At 36.5% G+C, this 15,771-nt stretch overlaps 1 protein-coding gene across 4 annotated transcripts in view; it reads left to right on the top strand.

Annotated features, from left to right (window-relative positions):
- The window catches only part of LOC131499941 (cytochrome P450 20A1), a 76,973-nt gene that overhangs the window by 37,771 nt on the left and 23,431 nt on the right, over positions 1-15,771 (top strand). For 3 of the 4 annotated variants that reach the window (XM_058708531.1, XM_058708534.1, XM_058708544.1), the window contains 4 exons: positions 3,122-3,200; positions 7,835-7,950; positions 9,209-9,263; positions 12,673-12,793. In XM_058708531.1, the coding sequence (XP_058564514.1) occupies positions 3,122-3,200; positions 7,835-7,950; positions 9,209-9,263; positions 12,673-12,793 (371 nt within the window). Of the gene's footprint in view, positions 1-1,271; positions 1,413-3,121; positions 3,201-7,834; positions 7,951-9,208; positions 9,264-12,672; positions 12,794-15,771 lie in introns of those variants that run through there. The other variant, XM_058708553.1, reaches the window with a different exon arrangement.

Raw genomic sequence — 15,771 nt, 5'->3', positions numbered from 1 at the left:
AGAATTTCCGTTTGGGGCTAAATCAACAATGCAAGCAAAGATAATTGTATTTTTCAAAAACGTAAAAATTACTTTTTTTGATACTGAATTCTAGAATAAAGAGAAAAACTTTAATAGAACTAGACTATGTCCCATATAGAAAGAAATTAAAGCCAGTAGAGCATTAAAATGAAATGAATATGATTTGAAGAAAGACTAATTCAGTCTAAAAATGATTTATTTTCTGTTTTTTTCTAGATTCACATATGGAATTTATTTTCTTCTGTATTTTTATCAATTTCAGCATTCATGTGTTTAATCCCAATATTAAATTAATTTATTCAATTCAAATCATACTTAGGTCATTGGCCACATTTTGGGTCTCTGAGAAATTAATTATTCCTTATTTTATTCAAATCTATAAAAACATTTTGGTTAAATAATTGGGATAATGTGTTTAGAACAAAAATCACTAGAGGGGCACCTGGGTCGCTCAGTCAGTTGAGCATCTGACTTCAGCTCAGGTCATGATCTCGCAGTTCATGGGTTCAAGCCCCCATTGGGCTCTGTGCTGACAGCTCAGAGCCTGGAGCCTGCTTCGGATTCTGTGTCTCCCTCTCTCTGCCCCTTCCCCGATCACACTCTGTCTCTTCAAAAGTAAATAAACATTTAAAAAAATTTTTTTAAACAAAAATCACTAGGAACTGTGGTTTGATTCCCTGTTATTTATATGCTTTTTCCCATTAAAATGGTTTAATTTTTATGCCTGATGACTAAAAAATGTATGTTTCTTAGGGCGCCTGGTTCAGTTGGTTGAGCATCCGACCCTTGATTTCACCTCATGTCATGATCCCAGGGTCATGGGATCGAACCCCACATCGGGCTCCATGTTGAGCTTGGAGCATGTTTAGGTTCCTCTCTCTCTCTCTCCCTCTGCCCCTCTCCCCTGCTCGCACTTGCTTTCTCTCTCTCAAAAAGAAAAATATATGTGTATATTATATTTATGTATATGAATATATATATATATATATATATATACACATTTTTATCAAACATCCACATACTCAGGAGTGTAAAAATAAAAGTAGAAAAATCACTCTAAATTCCACTTCCTGGAGTAAACTAGTTTGTATACCCAGTCAAAATAAATTGATTAAGGAATTCCTAAAATGTTTTCATATTTTAATGAAGAAACAATTTTTGACTCAGTTATTTTTGTCTGATTTTTTTTCATATTGACAAGACAACATTTTTTTAAAAATTTTTTTCTTTTAATGTTAATTTATTTTTGATAGAGAGACAGAGCATGAGCACAGGGTGGGCAGAGAGATGGAGACACAGAATTCGAAGCAGGCTCCAGGCTCCGAGCTGCCAGCACAGAGCCTGATGCGGGGCTCAAACCCACAAACTGCAAGATCATGACCTGAGCTTAGGTCAGTATCCCAATGACTGAGCCACCCAGGTACCCCATATAAGACAGCAGTTTTTAAGAGACCTCCACTGTTATTTATAGGATGACCTGTTATTTCTAGGATGTTTTCATGCTGATATTTTCTTTTTCTTCCTTTTTCATTCTTTCCTTATAACTTTAAAATAGAAATAATTTAAAACTTACAGAAACTAGTTGCAACTAGTGTAAGGAATTCCCATATATCTTTTACCCAGGTTCACCAGTTGTTTACATTTTGCCCCATTTGCTTTTGTAATTCATTACCTACCTCTTTCAAACCATTACTGAAACCATTTGAGAAAAAAAGTGGACATTTTGTCTTTTTTCCCCCTAAATACTCCAGTCTGTATTTCCTAAACACAAGGATATTCTCTTAGATAGCAAAAACATAGTTTTCAAACTTGGGAAATTGAACATTCATACAATACTGTTCTCCACAGCCCATATTCAAATTTCTTTTTTTTTTTTTAATGTTTATTTATTTTTGAGAGAGAGAGAGAGAGTGTGTGAGCTAGGAGAGGGGCAGAGAGAGAGGGAGACACAGAATCCGAAGCAGGGTCCAGGCTCTGAGCTGTCAGCAGAGAGCCCGGTGTGGGGTAGAACCCACGAACTGTAAGATCATGACCTAAGCCGAAGTCAGACACTTAACCACCCAGGTGCCCCTCAAATTTCTTAACTTTCAGTGGCCAGACCTCTTTTTTTATTTAAAAAAAAAAATTTTTTTTTTTAACGTTTATTTATTTTTGAGACAGAGAGAGACAGAGCATGAACGGGGGAGGGGCAGAGAGAGAGGGAGACACAGAACTGGAAGCAGGCTCCAGGCTCTGAGCCATCAGCCCAGAGCCCAACGCGGGGCTCGAAATCACGGTCCGTGAGATCGTGACCTGAGCTGAAGTCGGACACTCAACCGACTGAGCTACCCAGGCGCCCCGTGGCCAGAGCTCTTTAATGTGGAATAGTTCCTCACCTTTTCTTTGTTTTTTGACATTACATTTTTTTATTTTACTTAATTATTTTTTTAATATTTATTTATTTTTGAGAGAGAGAGAATGAGAGTGAGTGCAATCAAGGAAAGGGCAGAGAGACAGAGAGAGACAGAGAATCCCAAGCTGGCTCCAGGCTCCACACTGACAGCATAGAGCCCAGCATGGGGCTCAAACCCATGAACTGTGAGATCATGACCTGAGCTGAAATTAAGACTTTAATTAACCGACTGAGCCACCCAGGAGCCCCAACGAACTTTGACTTCTTAATTGTAATTAGTTTTAAAGTGCCTTGACTGAAATTATTAAAATATATTTGAACTCTATCTTCAGAGACTCTGGAGTGAATGACTGGCCCACTTTTATTTAAAAAAACAAAATTTTTTTTTTATGTGTATATTTATTTTGAGAGAGAGGGAGAGGCAGAGAGTGAGAGGATCCCAAACAGGCTCCGCATTGTCAGCACAGAGCCGGATGCAGGGTTCAAACTCATAAACCCCGTGAGATCATGACCTGAGCCAAGATCCAGAGTTGCATGCTTAACTGACTAGGCCACCCAGGCGCCCCGATTAGCCCAATTTTAAAAGGGAGAGCTTAATTATCAGATCTGTTGGTAAGATACGAAATCCTCAATTATTAGCTTAGATTGCATGTCATTCTTTAGAAAATGTACTTTATTAAGATAATAGGTATGTTTTTCTATTTTCAGGTTTGGTCTGAAATTGGAAAAGGCTTTTTAGATGGATCACTTGATAAAAGTATAACTCGGAAAAAACAATATGAAGATGGTAAGTTTTACTACTCTTAAATTATAGTAAGGACAAAAGGATATGTGCCCCAATTTAAATAAGGTTGTCTCTGAATCATGAGATTATAGGTCATTTATATTTTCTCTCTTTATATTTTTCTCCTGTGTTTCCTATATTTAAGGTTTTTCTTTAACAAAAGAGGAAAAAGCAGTGAATCAGTAAACAAAGCTCTAGTACTCACTGTAGAATGAGGTTGGTATAGCCTATAGGAAAATGTAAGGTACAGTCCTGGGAAAGCAATTTGATAATACATATTAAAGTCATAAATAATAAATGAAATTATCTAAAAGAAGAAAAAAATCATGAATATTTTTTTGTAGTGCTTTGTAGTGCTAAGTGGAAAACGAGAAGCAATCTAGATGTCCAACAATGTAGGAATTACTAAGGAAATATTATCAACTTAAATGTTGTATAGATTTTTGTAAAAAATGTAGCTATGTAAAAAGTCTTGCTATTATAACGTTGAGTAAAAATATTTTCAAAATTGTTGGGCATTGGTTATAACTTTATAAAATTTGCACAGGAAAATAACAATTTTAATTTATGAAAGCTGCACAAAATTATTCTCCCTTTTATTTTCTGTCAGTAATTTTATGATTGTAATACTTAAAAAAATTTTTTTTAATGTTTACTTATCTTTGAGAGGCAGACAGACAGAGCACGAGCAGGGGAAGGGCAGAGCGAGAGGGAGACACAAAATCTGAAGCAGGCTCCAGGCTCTGAGCTGTCAGTACAGAGCCTGATGCAGGGTTTGAACTCACAAACCGTGAGATCATGACCTGAGCCGAAGCTGGATGCTCAACCGACTGAGCCACCCAGGTGCCCCTGTGATTGTAATACTTTAATGCCTTTATTTTCAGCTGCTTTGGTTCTTTTTTTGAAAGTAGGGTAAATTAAAGTACATGGGCTGTATTGAAAAAATGGATTATTTTCCATATATAATAGTGTTGCTTCCCAGTAGTCTCTTCCTACCTTCTCTTTCTTTCTTTTATTTCTAAAGATTTTATTTTTTAAGCAATCTCTACACCCAACATGGGGCTTCAACTCATAACCCTGAGATCAAGAGTCCCACGCTCCGCTGACTGAGCCAGCTAAGTGCCTCTCTTCCTTCATTCTTTTCAACAAATGTTATTGAGGCATTATTTTGTGTGAAGGAGACAAAAATCCCTGCCCTCATGGGGCTTACCATTCTAGTGATTCCTTTGAGGTCCAATGTAAGCCCCCAAAAGCCAATTTAACAGACATATTTTCTATACTCTGGTTTTCAGTATCATTGTGATTATCTTGATGGATGCATTAGGATTCATACCCTTTAATAAAAAAAGTATTTCACAAATATTGGTTCAATTTATACAAAATTAAAATAATTTACATTCTTTGATTCTAAATAAAAGTAGATTGTCTAACATGATGTGTTACTTGTGTTGTAACATTGGCATAAATAAAATTTGAGCTTTTATTGAAAATGAGTCTGTGTTGGTTTATGTGACTGGGATCCCATGGCTGGATCAGTGCATCCTTTGTTCAAGTGAGTAATTTCCAACCTGGTCTATACATTAAAATCACTTTGGGAACTTAAGACAAAAAAGTGAAGATCAGGCCCTACCCTAAGCCAGTTTATTTGGAGTCTGAGAGAGAGGTGCCCTGGGCATCAGATATTTTTATGAAAGCTTTCTGGGTTATTTTGATGTACCTGTAGGTTTGAGAACGTACAGAAATAGTTCCCAAACTTTGCTAAACATTGAATCTTTAAAAAAATATAAGGGGTGCTGGCTCAGTCGGCAGAGATATGGCTCTTGATCTTGAGGTCATGAGTTCCAGCCCCACACTGTGTGTAGAGATCACTAAAAACAAACAAACAACTATTTAAAAAAAAAAAATTTATATATATATATATATATATATATATATATATATATATATATATATAAGCCAGGCTTCCATTCCTAAACATTCGGATTTAATTGGTATGAGGTGTGACTTGTACTTTACGATTTTTTAGAAAAAGCTTCCTAGGTGATTCTTATCTGTAGCAAAGTTGGGAACCATTGCAGTACAGTATTAATAATTTCTCATATTAATCACTAATGTGTTACATTCATGTCACTCTATAACTATTTACTGAGTATCTGTAGTATTCTGGTATGATTTTGGTGCTGGAGAGATGTCCATGAACAGAACAAACAATTCCTGTCCTGTGGCTCCACATTCTAGTGGGAAGAGGCAGCAAATTATTTTATTTCATTTTATTTTATTTTACTTTATTTTATTTTACTTTATGTATTTAAAAAATTTTTCTTTTAACGTTTATTTATTTTTGAGAGAGAGCGGGGCAGGGTCAGGGAGGGAGGGAGACACAGAATCTGAACCAGTCTCCAGGCTCCACGCTGTCAACACGGGTCCCGATGCAGGGCTTGAACTCACGAACCGTGAGTGAGGTCATGACTTGAACTGAAGTTCAGACGCTTAACTGACTGAGCCACCCAGGTGCCCCCAATAATTTTAAATAAGTAAACCGAATAGTGTGTTAAAAGATGAAAAGTGCTATGGAGACAATTAAATCAGGTGGGGGAATAGGGCGTGCCAGGGATGAGAAGGTTGCAATTTTGAATAGGGTTAGTTATTAGGAAAGGCCTCACTGAGATTAGGTAACTTATGAGCTAACACTGGAAACCAGGCAATGCAGATCATGTGAATATCTCCATATCCAAAGGAAGGAGATTCCATGTAGAGGGAAAGTAATTACAAAGTCCTTGAGGTGGGATTCTGGTTTATTTGGTGTACAAGGAACTTTGTGGCTGGAGAGGAGACAGTCAGAAAAGGAATAGAAGGAGATGAGACCGGAAAGATTGGGGAGAGGGACAGGTTTTGTCAGAGTTATAGATCATTGTAAACTAGGTTGTTACTATGAGATAGGAAGCCACTGGAAGGTTTTGAACAGTTATAATCTGAGTTATGTTTGCTTTTTTTCCTTAAAGATCTTATTTTATTTTATTTTATTTTATTGAAGATCTTACTTTATTTTACTATTTCTTAATGTTTATTTATTTTGAGAGAGAGAGAAAGAGAGAGAATCCCAAGCAGGCTCTGCACTGTCAGCACAGAGCCTAATGTGAGGCTCATTCCCATGAACCATGAGATTATGACCTGAGCTGAAATTAAGAGTCAGACAGTTAACCAACTGAGCCACCCAGGGGCACCCAAAGATTTTATTTTTAAGTAATCTCCACATCCAACGTGGAGCTTGAGTTTATAACTCTAAAATCAAGAGTTGCATGCTCTACCACCTAAGCCAGCCAGTCACCCCAATCTGGGTTATGTTTTTAAAGGGTCATTCTGGCTGCCGTGATGGATTATAGGCACCTAGAGCAGAAGCAGAGACTAATTCAGGGGCTATTGCAATGAAACAGGCAAGAGAAATAATGTGGATTGGACTAGGTGGCAGGCAACAGAAAATATAGAATTAAAAAAAATAGTAAGGGAGAATAATTCTGTATTTTGGAGATAGAACAGCAACATTAACTGACAGATTAGTTGTGTGGTATAAGAGAGAAGGTGACACCAAGGTTTTAGGCCTGAGTAGTTGGAGAATGAAGTTGGAGAATGAAGTAGTTGGAGAATGAAGGAGAGGGGGCAGACTGTAGGACGATCGAGTTTTGGTGGAGAAAAATCAAGAGTTCATTTGTGTATATGTTATGTTTAATATGCTTCAGACATCTAAGTGGAGAGGTTAATAAGTTGGTTGTTAGATACGTGAGTCTGGAGTTAAGGGGAAAGAGTTCCTGACTATAAATATAAATTTGGGAGTGTTCAGTCAATAGCTTGTATTTAAAGCCTTGAGACTAGTGACCATCAAGGTAAAGAATGTAATAGTAAAAGAGAAGAGGTCCAAAAACTCGGTCCTGACCTTGGACATTATATCATTAAGAAATTCAAGAGAAGGAATCAACAAAAGGAGACAGAATGAGCAGGCAGCAAGGTAGGGTAAGTATGGAGTCCAGGAGAACATTGGAACCCCAAGATTCAAATGAAAATTTTACACCTGGAGGCTATGTGATCAACATCATCAAATCCTGTGATGGGTCAAGTAAGATGGAGACTGAGCAATGACTTCGGGATAATTTTGACTGTTGGATATCAGTTATTTATTCTGTATCCTTCTGGTTTCATAAATCTACTTTTCTGATTATTTTACATCTGTTTCTGTTCCTAAATGCCTGATGTGGGAGAGGAATGGAGTTAAAAAGACAGAATTTAGAAGGAAAGTAGATAATATCATAGGAGAGGTTTATGTGTGTGGAGGCCTCCCAGGTGCTGGCATTAGTTCTACTTCTTGATGTAGGTGGTGCTGTTATGGGTGTTTGCTTTATAATTATTCCCTAAATTGTACCTACATGCTTTAAACAGCTTTTTATATGTAAAATTTAGCAAAAAAGAAGGAAAAGAAAGTTCATGAATTTAAGCATAAATTAGCTTTTTAAAAATTGCTGGTTACACCTCTTTTACTTTTGCAAGCTTTGTTCTGCACATAACAACAGTGTACAAAAATATTAAAAAAAGTTCAGTCTTTACAAATGTTTATATTCTAAATTTTTTTGGATTTCTTCTCTAAGCTCTTATGCAACTGGAATATATCTTAAAGAAAATCATAAAAGAACGAAAAGGAAGGAACTTCAGTCAACATATTTTCATTGACTCCTTAGTACAAGGGAACCTTAATGACCAGCAGGTGATGTAATTGTTCAGTGTTTATCAAATAAATGATAATCACACATGTATAGTGTGTTTTTTATTCACTTTAATCCAGATTCCCTCCTAAAATTTAGTGGCTTCTCTTTTATTGTACATCATCTATAAATAGTATAGGTATTTTAGTCTCATGTTAGTACAGGTATTTAGATCTTTGAATCAGCTGTATATTAATTAATATTGAGTAAGCAAATACTGAATCAAAATTCTTCTATCATAAAAGAGGAGGACTTGTATAAGTCTTTTTTTTTTTTAAGTTTATTTTTTTTTTTTTTTTTTTTTAATTTTTTTTTTTTTCAACGTTTTTTATTTATTTTTGGGACAGAGAGAGACAGAGCATGAATGGGGGAGGGGCAGAGAGAGAGGGAGACACAGAATCGGAAACAGGCTCCAGGCTCCGAGCCATCAGCCCAGAGCCCGACGCGGGGCTCGAACTCACGGACCGCGAGATCGTGACCTGGCTGAAGTCGGACGCCTAACCGACTGCGCCACCCAGGCGCCCCTTTTAAGTTTATTTTTGAGAGAGAGAGAAGAGCACAAGTAGGGGAGGGGCAGAGAGAGAGGAAGACACAGAATCCAAATCAGGCTCCAGGCCACGAGCTGTCAGCACATAGCCTGATGCGGGGCTCGAACTCATGGTCTGTGAGGTCATGACCTGAGCTGAAGTTGGATACCCAACCAACTTAGCCACACAGGTGCCCCCGTGGACTTATAGAAGTCTTTATCAGCCAAGCTGCTCTACCTAAATGACTAGATATAGCAGCTTGGCTTGTTCCCAGGGTGCCTGTTACCCCCAGCATACCACTGTGTGGTGTTGTCAGGCAAAGAACAAGAGTCCACACCTGTTCTTTATAGGAATCTTCTGCCCACAATATGCATGCAAATTTCAGAGATAGAATGGTTTGCTGGGTATGTGTATGGGTGCAGAAATTGAATAAGGCTCCAAGGACAATGGCAGCTTCTTCTCCATTGTTCTTGAGGCTTTGCTGCTGCATCGGACCAAGCCAGAAAGATAGGATTGAGCCAGTGATATTTGCAAAAAAACATATCATGAGCCAGTGATATTACTGATAAATGTTTATTGCATCAAAAAATCAATACAGTATTTAGATTGGTTTTTACATTAGACTTTTTTTCCTTTCCTTGACCCTAATTCTATACTACACATTATTTTAATAGGATCTAATAGAGGCCACCTTAAACATTTTACACTTTCTAAACTTAGTTTTCTTTCCTAGATCCTTGAAGACAGTATGATATTTTCTCTGGCCAGTTGCATAATAACTGCAAAATGTAAGTATAAACTGATTTTTTTTGAGAGATATTATAAAATACATAGGGATAAAACAAAAGAAACATTGTTTGCAAGACTTCTTTATAATTTCCTGTCTCTTTTCTTCTTTATTCTTGTTTGAAAGGCTTGATTCACACAGCTGCCTTTTTTTTTTTTAACCTCAGGTGCTCTATGCCACCTCTGAACATTGCCATAAATTTCTTGACACAGTTTATGGATTGTGAATTCTAGTTAGTGCCTTTAAAATGAACTGCTATTGGGGCGCCTGGGTGGCGCAGTCGGTTAAGCGTCCGACTTCAGCCAGGTCACGATCTCGCGGTCCGTGAGTTCGAGCCCCGCGTCAGGCTCTGGGCTGATGGCTCGGAGCCTGGAGCCTGTTTCTGATTCTGTGTCTCCCTCTCTCTCTGCCCCTCCCCCGTTCATGCTCTGTCTCTGTCTGTCCCAAAAATAAATAAAAAAACGTTGAAAAAAAAAAAAAATTAAAAAAAAAAAAAAAAAATGAACTGCTATTGACACTTTTCCAACCAGAGCAGTGAGATTTTCAATTTCCTGCTGCGGCTTTTCTCTTTGACTCCAATCCAGTTTGCTCTTATTAAGGTCTACCAACAGAGGATATAGGCCACAAAGATCACAATTTAAAAGAACTCCTCTCTTGGTAGAATTGAAGGTGATTTTTACTTAAAATTCTAAAATGTGTGATATGTTTCTATGTTTCCTTACTGTATTTTAGTTTAGCAGAGTACCATTAATTCATATGGTGTTTATAAAAATCTGTGTATGTTTCTAAAAATATACTAGTATAAAATGTTAAAGGAAATACTAAAATAACAGTTTGAAATAGAAAAAAAATTATTCATTTGAAGGATTTCACTTACAACTTTGTTTAAAAACAATGATTCAAAATGTAAACTTCCCATACATTTTTCTTCCTTATAAAATTTTTGACATCTAGAGTTGTGGAATTTAGGTCAAATGTGTCAAAAATAATGTATTGAACTTTTTTTAGAAGTACTTAACTTGTTTTAAAAATTTACTGCATTAGGGGCACCTGGGTGGCTTAGTCGGTTAAGCATCTGACCTCAGGCCATGATCTCAGGGTTCCTGGGTTCCAGCCTGAGCCCTACATCCTGAGCCCCCCTGGGGCTCTCTGCCCTCAGCATGGAGCCTGCTTTGGATCCTCTGCCCCTCCCCCCCTCCCTGCCTCTCCCTTTCTCTCTTCCCTTCTGTTCATGAGTTCTCTCTCTCTACTCACACTTTCTCTCAAAACTAAAAATAAACATTAAAAAAATTTACTATATTAAAATATATCTTTGCTAAAGACCTTCAAAAAATCTAAATTGGTTGTGCTCTGGATACAGAACACAATAAGTGACCATTTCCAAAGTCAAGTTAATGTTTTAATGGTATTGCAGTTTTTAGGGGGGATTTTAGCCTATCACTCACTGTTTCTTTGCACATGGGTTGGTTATTTTTTAAGGTATCTCTAAAGTTTTTGAGAGTCAAGATAGTAGGAAACTTTAAAGTCCTTCCTCTACTACTAATTAGCTTTGAGCAAGATACTTGCTTTACATTTTTCCCTTTTCTAAAATAAGAGTTTAGCTCTAGATGACCTCCTAGGTATCTCTCAAATATACAGTTGTGTCTTTGGTTCAGTATCATAATTAAAGAACATTCAGTGACTTAAAATCTTACATTTAAGTTGTATTCAGTCATACTTTTTGATGGAGTTCTACAAAAGAACCAATGTTTGAGATTATTAAGCTTATATAATTATATTTTAAGTGATGATACAGTAAGGTGGGGTATATGAGTACCTACTGTGTGCATATCCTTGTACTCTTTTAGTGTTGTATATTACTATATATTGTAAAATTGCGTACATATTATGCACTGTCTGTACAAGTTTTCATGTCACTTGTGAAATACAAATTCTGTAGTTCACTCAAAAACCCTAATAAAGAAGTTTTTGTAGGAAAAAGCTAAGGACAGGCAGTTACTCATGTGTCTTTTATAAACTCTGGATGTGAGTAAAAAAAAAAAATAATTGAGTACCAGGCAGCTATAAATTTTAAATTTTTTTTTCAACGTTTTTTATTTATTTTTGGGACAGAGAGAGACAGAGCATGAACGGGGGAGGGGCAGAGAGAGAGGGAGACACAGAATCGGAAACAGGCTCCAGGCTCCGAGCCATCAGCCCAGAGCCTGACGCGGGGCTCGAACTCACGGACCGCGAGATCGTGACCTGGCTGAAGTCGGACGCTTAACCGACTGCGCCACCCAGGCGCCCCTAGGCAGCTATAAATTTTAATGGTAATAACACTTAGAAAGTGAATTATGTCCTTTCCAGGAATCGGAATTGAATCATATGTGAATAAAGCAAACATTTTTAAAAAAGTAACTTTGAAACAAATTTAAGACAGCCCTTAGTTCAAGAAAGAGATAATTAATAAGTGGAGGTAGAAACTACTTAATGCATTTTTTAAAGTACTTGACATAGAAAAAGTAGTATAGATAGAGTCATCTCAAGCATAATCTAGGGCAAAAGGTACTATGTATCTGAATGGTTCCATTCTCTGAATAGTTTGCAATCCCAGTGGATTTCTAAAGGAAATATAACTACTCTTATTACCTCTGTTTTATGTTCATCATGTAATTTTCTTATCTTCTCATTTTCTCAGTGAATAATCTATAAACCATTTTAAGCAAAAATAAGTCCATAAGTTTAATAATCTTCCAATCTTGGTGTTCATCAAAATAATTGTTATTTGTTGGAAGTATAGATGTGTGGACTCTCCTAAACCTGTTGAATCAGAATCTGCGAAATGTGGGGTTGTGCTATCAATCAATTCCCAGGCGGTTTTTGAGAACCTTGAGAACCAACCACTGTCCTAAGCAATAACTGGTACCAATTCTTGAGCCATTGTATCTACCATTACAAGTAAAAATTTAGAGTATTGATTTATAGGTAAATCTCCTGCTACTTTGATTTGTATGAATCATTTCATTAGGGTTCCTGAGTGAACTGATAAATCAGTATTTTTATTACACAAAATTGGATGAACCAGACAGTCCGTTACAGTTGTCAGCATTTAACACTCCTTCAGATGTGAAGTTTATTTATTATCATTACTATTTTTACTTAAGTTAAAATGCATTTTTGGCTTCAGTTACTTGCCAGTTTTTAAGAAAGAAATTTTCCAGATTGTACTATCTCTTTAGGAATGTTCTATAAATATTTGTGTTCTGTTCAATGAAGTACAAATCCTGTGAATAATCTTGTTTTATTTTTTGGTAGCATTTAGGTATCTTGCCTATCAGAAAAAAAGGAAAATACAGGAACAAAATAATAATAGTACCCAAACTATGAGTTAGCTATTTTCATTGTTATTAATATAAATTTTTACTTAGTGTGCACCTGGGCAGTCTGTTTTTTAACCACCTCTGAAGAGGTTCAGAAAAAACTTTATGAAGAGATAGACCAAGTTTTGGGGAAGGATCCCATTACTCCAGAGAAAATTGAGCAGCTCAGGTAAGAATACAATAAAAAGAAGAAGAGATGATTAAAAGGTAAATTTGAATTGGTTTAACTATCTTTTTTTTTAAATTTTTTAATTTTTTTAATGTTTATTATTTTTGAGAGAGAGAGTGTGTGAGTGTAAGCGAGAAGGGGCACAGAGAGAGGGAGACACAGAATCTGAAGCAGGCTCCAGGCTCTGAGCTGTCAGCACAAGGCAACGCAGAGCTTGAACTCACGAACTTCTTATTCTCACTAATAAGTTTAACCAGCTTATTTAAAGCTAATGATAATATCTGGGAAAGGTATATATTTTTATAGGACTTAGATAATTTAATTTGCTCTTTAAAATCATAAGATAGGGGTGCCTGGGTGGCTCAGTCGAGCATCCAACTTTTGATTTTGGCTCAACACTCGGTGTGGAGCCCACTTGTGATTCTCTCTCTTTCCCTTTGCCTCTCTCCCCCGCTCACACTCTCTCTCTTAAATAAAACAAAAATAAAAACCATAAGGTAGTTCTGGGAAACCTTTACATTAAACTGTATAAAATAGTATCATTGATGTTCAAATAAGTGGAACTTTAGTGATGGGAATGCAAAATGGTACAGTCCTGTTGGAAAACAATGTGGCAGTTAAACATACACTTAACCATATAGCCCCAAAATTCTCCAAGGCATTTACCCAAGAGAAATGAAAAAATATGTCCACACAGAGAACTTTATGCCAATTTAACAGCAATATTATTCATGATAGCAAAAAGTAGAAGCAGTCCAGATGTTGATCAACTGGTGAATAGACAAATTGTGTTATCTTGAAATATTACCAAGTAGTAAAAAAAAAAATATGATAATATATATACAACAATGTGGATAAATGTCATTCTATTAAGTGAAAGAAGTCAAACACATACAATGTGCATACAATATGATTTCATTAAGGTGAAATTCTAGGAAAAGGAAAAAAACTGTAGTGATAGAAAGTAGATCAGTGGTTGTCTGGGGCCAGGAATAGGGAGGGGATCAACTAGGAGGGAGAATGAGAAAAGTTTTTAGGGTGAGGGAACTGTTCTGTATTTTGCTTGTGGTTGTGGTTAGACAGTTATACACAATGACTAAAGTTCATTAAATTGTACAGGTGAGATAGATGAATTTTTATATGTAAATAATACCTTAATTAAAAAGATTAAAAAAAAATTTTTTTAATGTTTATTTATTTTTGAGAGAGACAGAGACAGAATGTGAGTGGGTTAGGGGCAGAGAGAGAGGGAGACACAGAAACAGAAGCAGGCTCCAGGCTCTGAGCTGTCAGCATAGAGCCCAACGCGGGCTCGAACTCATGAACTGTGAGATCATGACCTGAGCCAAAGTCAGTCGCTCAACTGACTGAGCCACCCACGCGACCCTAAAAAGATTTTTTTTTAATAACAACTGTGACTGCTTGAGGTGTTGAAGTCTGAGTCTGGATAGCAGGTGACCAACCCTACCTTTGTATTTACCTCTTAACTATAGAAAAGAAGATAGGGAGACTTATCTTACAAATTCCTCAAAATGTTGGAAGTTTTATTCATTACCTTAAATTTAACCCTTTCATTTTATTTTTTTAAATTTTTTAATGTTTATTTATTTCTGAGGGAGTAAGAGAGAGAGTGTAAGGGGAGAAGGGGCAGAGAGAGAGGGAGACCCAGAATCCAAAGGAGGCTCCAGGCTCTGAGCTGTCGGCCCAGAGCCCAATGTGGGGCTCGAACTCACGAACCATGAGATCATGACCTGAGCTGAAGTCACACACTTAACTTACTGAGCCATCTAGGCTCCTCATAACCTTTCATTTTGAAAGTAATACATAATTGTCTTTTGAAGTTTTTATAATACAGAAGTGTATGAAGTAGAAGGTGAAGGTTTTTTGTAAGTGTACCCTTAAGAGATAACAACTGTTAACTATTTTTACTATTTTTCCAGCTTTTTCTGTGCATATATACATATATATTTAAAATAAAAAATTTCAAAATATTTTAAAATATAAAAATATAAATCTTCTGTAAATTTAATTTTTTCTCTAAATATTTTATGGACTGTTTTTATATATGTATAACTCCACCACATCCAATCAGTTATTAGGTTTGTTGTTTGTACTTTCCACACACATTTTAGTTGGAAGTTTGATTTTAATTCTTTTCATCGCCCCCACTCTATTCAGACCACCATCAACTTGCGTGGGATATTTCAACAGCCTTGGATCTTAGTCCCCTCCAGTCCATTTTCCAAATTGCTACTGGAGGCTGTGACTACACACTGTAAACACTGGGTGCTTTAAACATACAGATAACCTAGGACCAATTCCATACCAACAATCTCCAGGCATCAGTTTTCAAAAGCTCCTCAGATAATTCTAATGTTGAGAATTACTGTGCTAGTGATTTTTCTATACCTAGGGAGTCAGCATCTGGGCAGATGACTCCCTAATTTAAAAGCCTTCAGTGACTTCTGGTTGCCCCTAAGATAACATTTAAACTCACCAGTGTAGCTTATGAGGCATTCCAAGAGCTGGGCTTTGTATTCTTCTCCCATCTTTTCTCTTTTTATTTGTACCTTTTCATATCTAGGATTTAGATATACTAAAATTCTTTTGTTTCTGCAAAGCTGCAGTAGTCTTTCTTATCTTCTGGCTTTTGCAGACTACTCTTTTGTCTAGATTCTCTCTTCCTTTGTCTTCTAGCTAATGCCTTTTTTTTTTTTTTTTTTTTCTTTTTCCCAGCAGGTCTCAGCCTAAAATGCTTATTTCTCTGCAAAGTCCTTTCTTTAGTTAGGTGCTCCTGCTATGCCATGTGTTACCCAAATCCCTGAACTTCCTTTATCATAACCATTAGTATGCTTTTTAAATTATCATCCTTGATGTCCCTACCTCCTTCTCTTTCCCTACCAACTAGACTTTGAGTCCCTTTTTAGGTATCTGTCTTGTTCACTGTTGTAGTTCAGTATCTAACATGGTGCTTCTAA

The sequence above is a fragment of the Neofelis nebulosa genome, chromosome 2 (genome assembly GCF_028018385.1).
Source record: "Neofelis nebulosa isolate mNeoNeb1 chromosome 2, mNeoNeb1.pri, whole genome shotgun sequence".
NCBI classification, from domain to species: Eukaryota; Metazoa; Chordata; class Mammalia; order Carnivora; family Felidae; genus Neofelis; species Neofelis nebulosa.
This window is presented reverse-complemented; position numbering and strand designations above follow the sequence as displayed.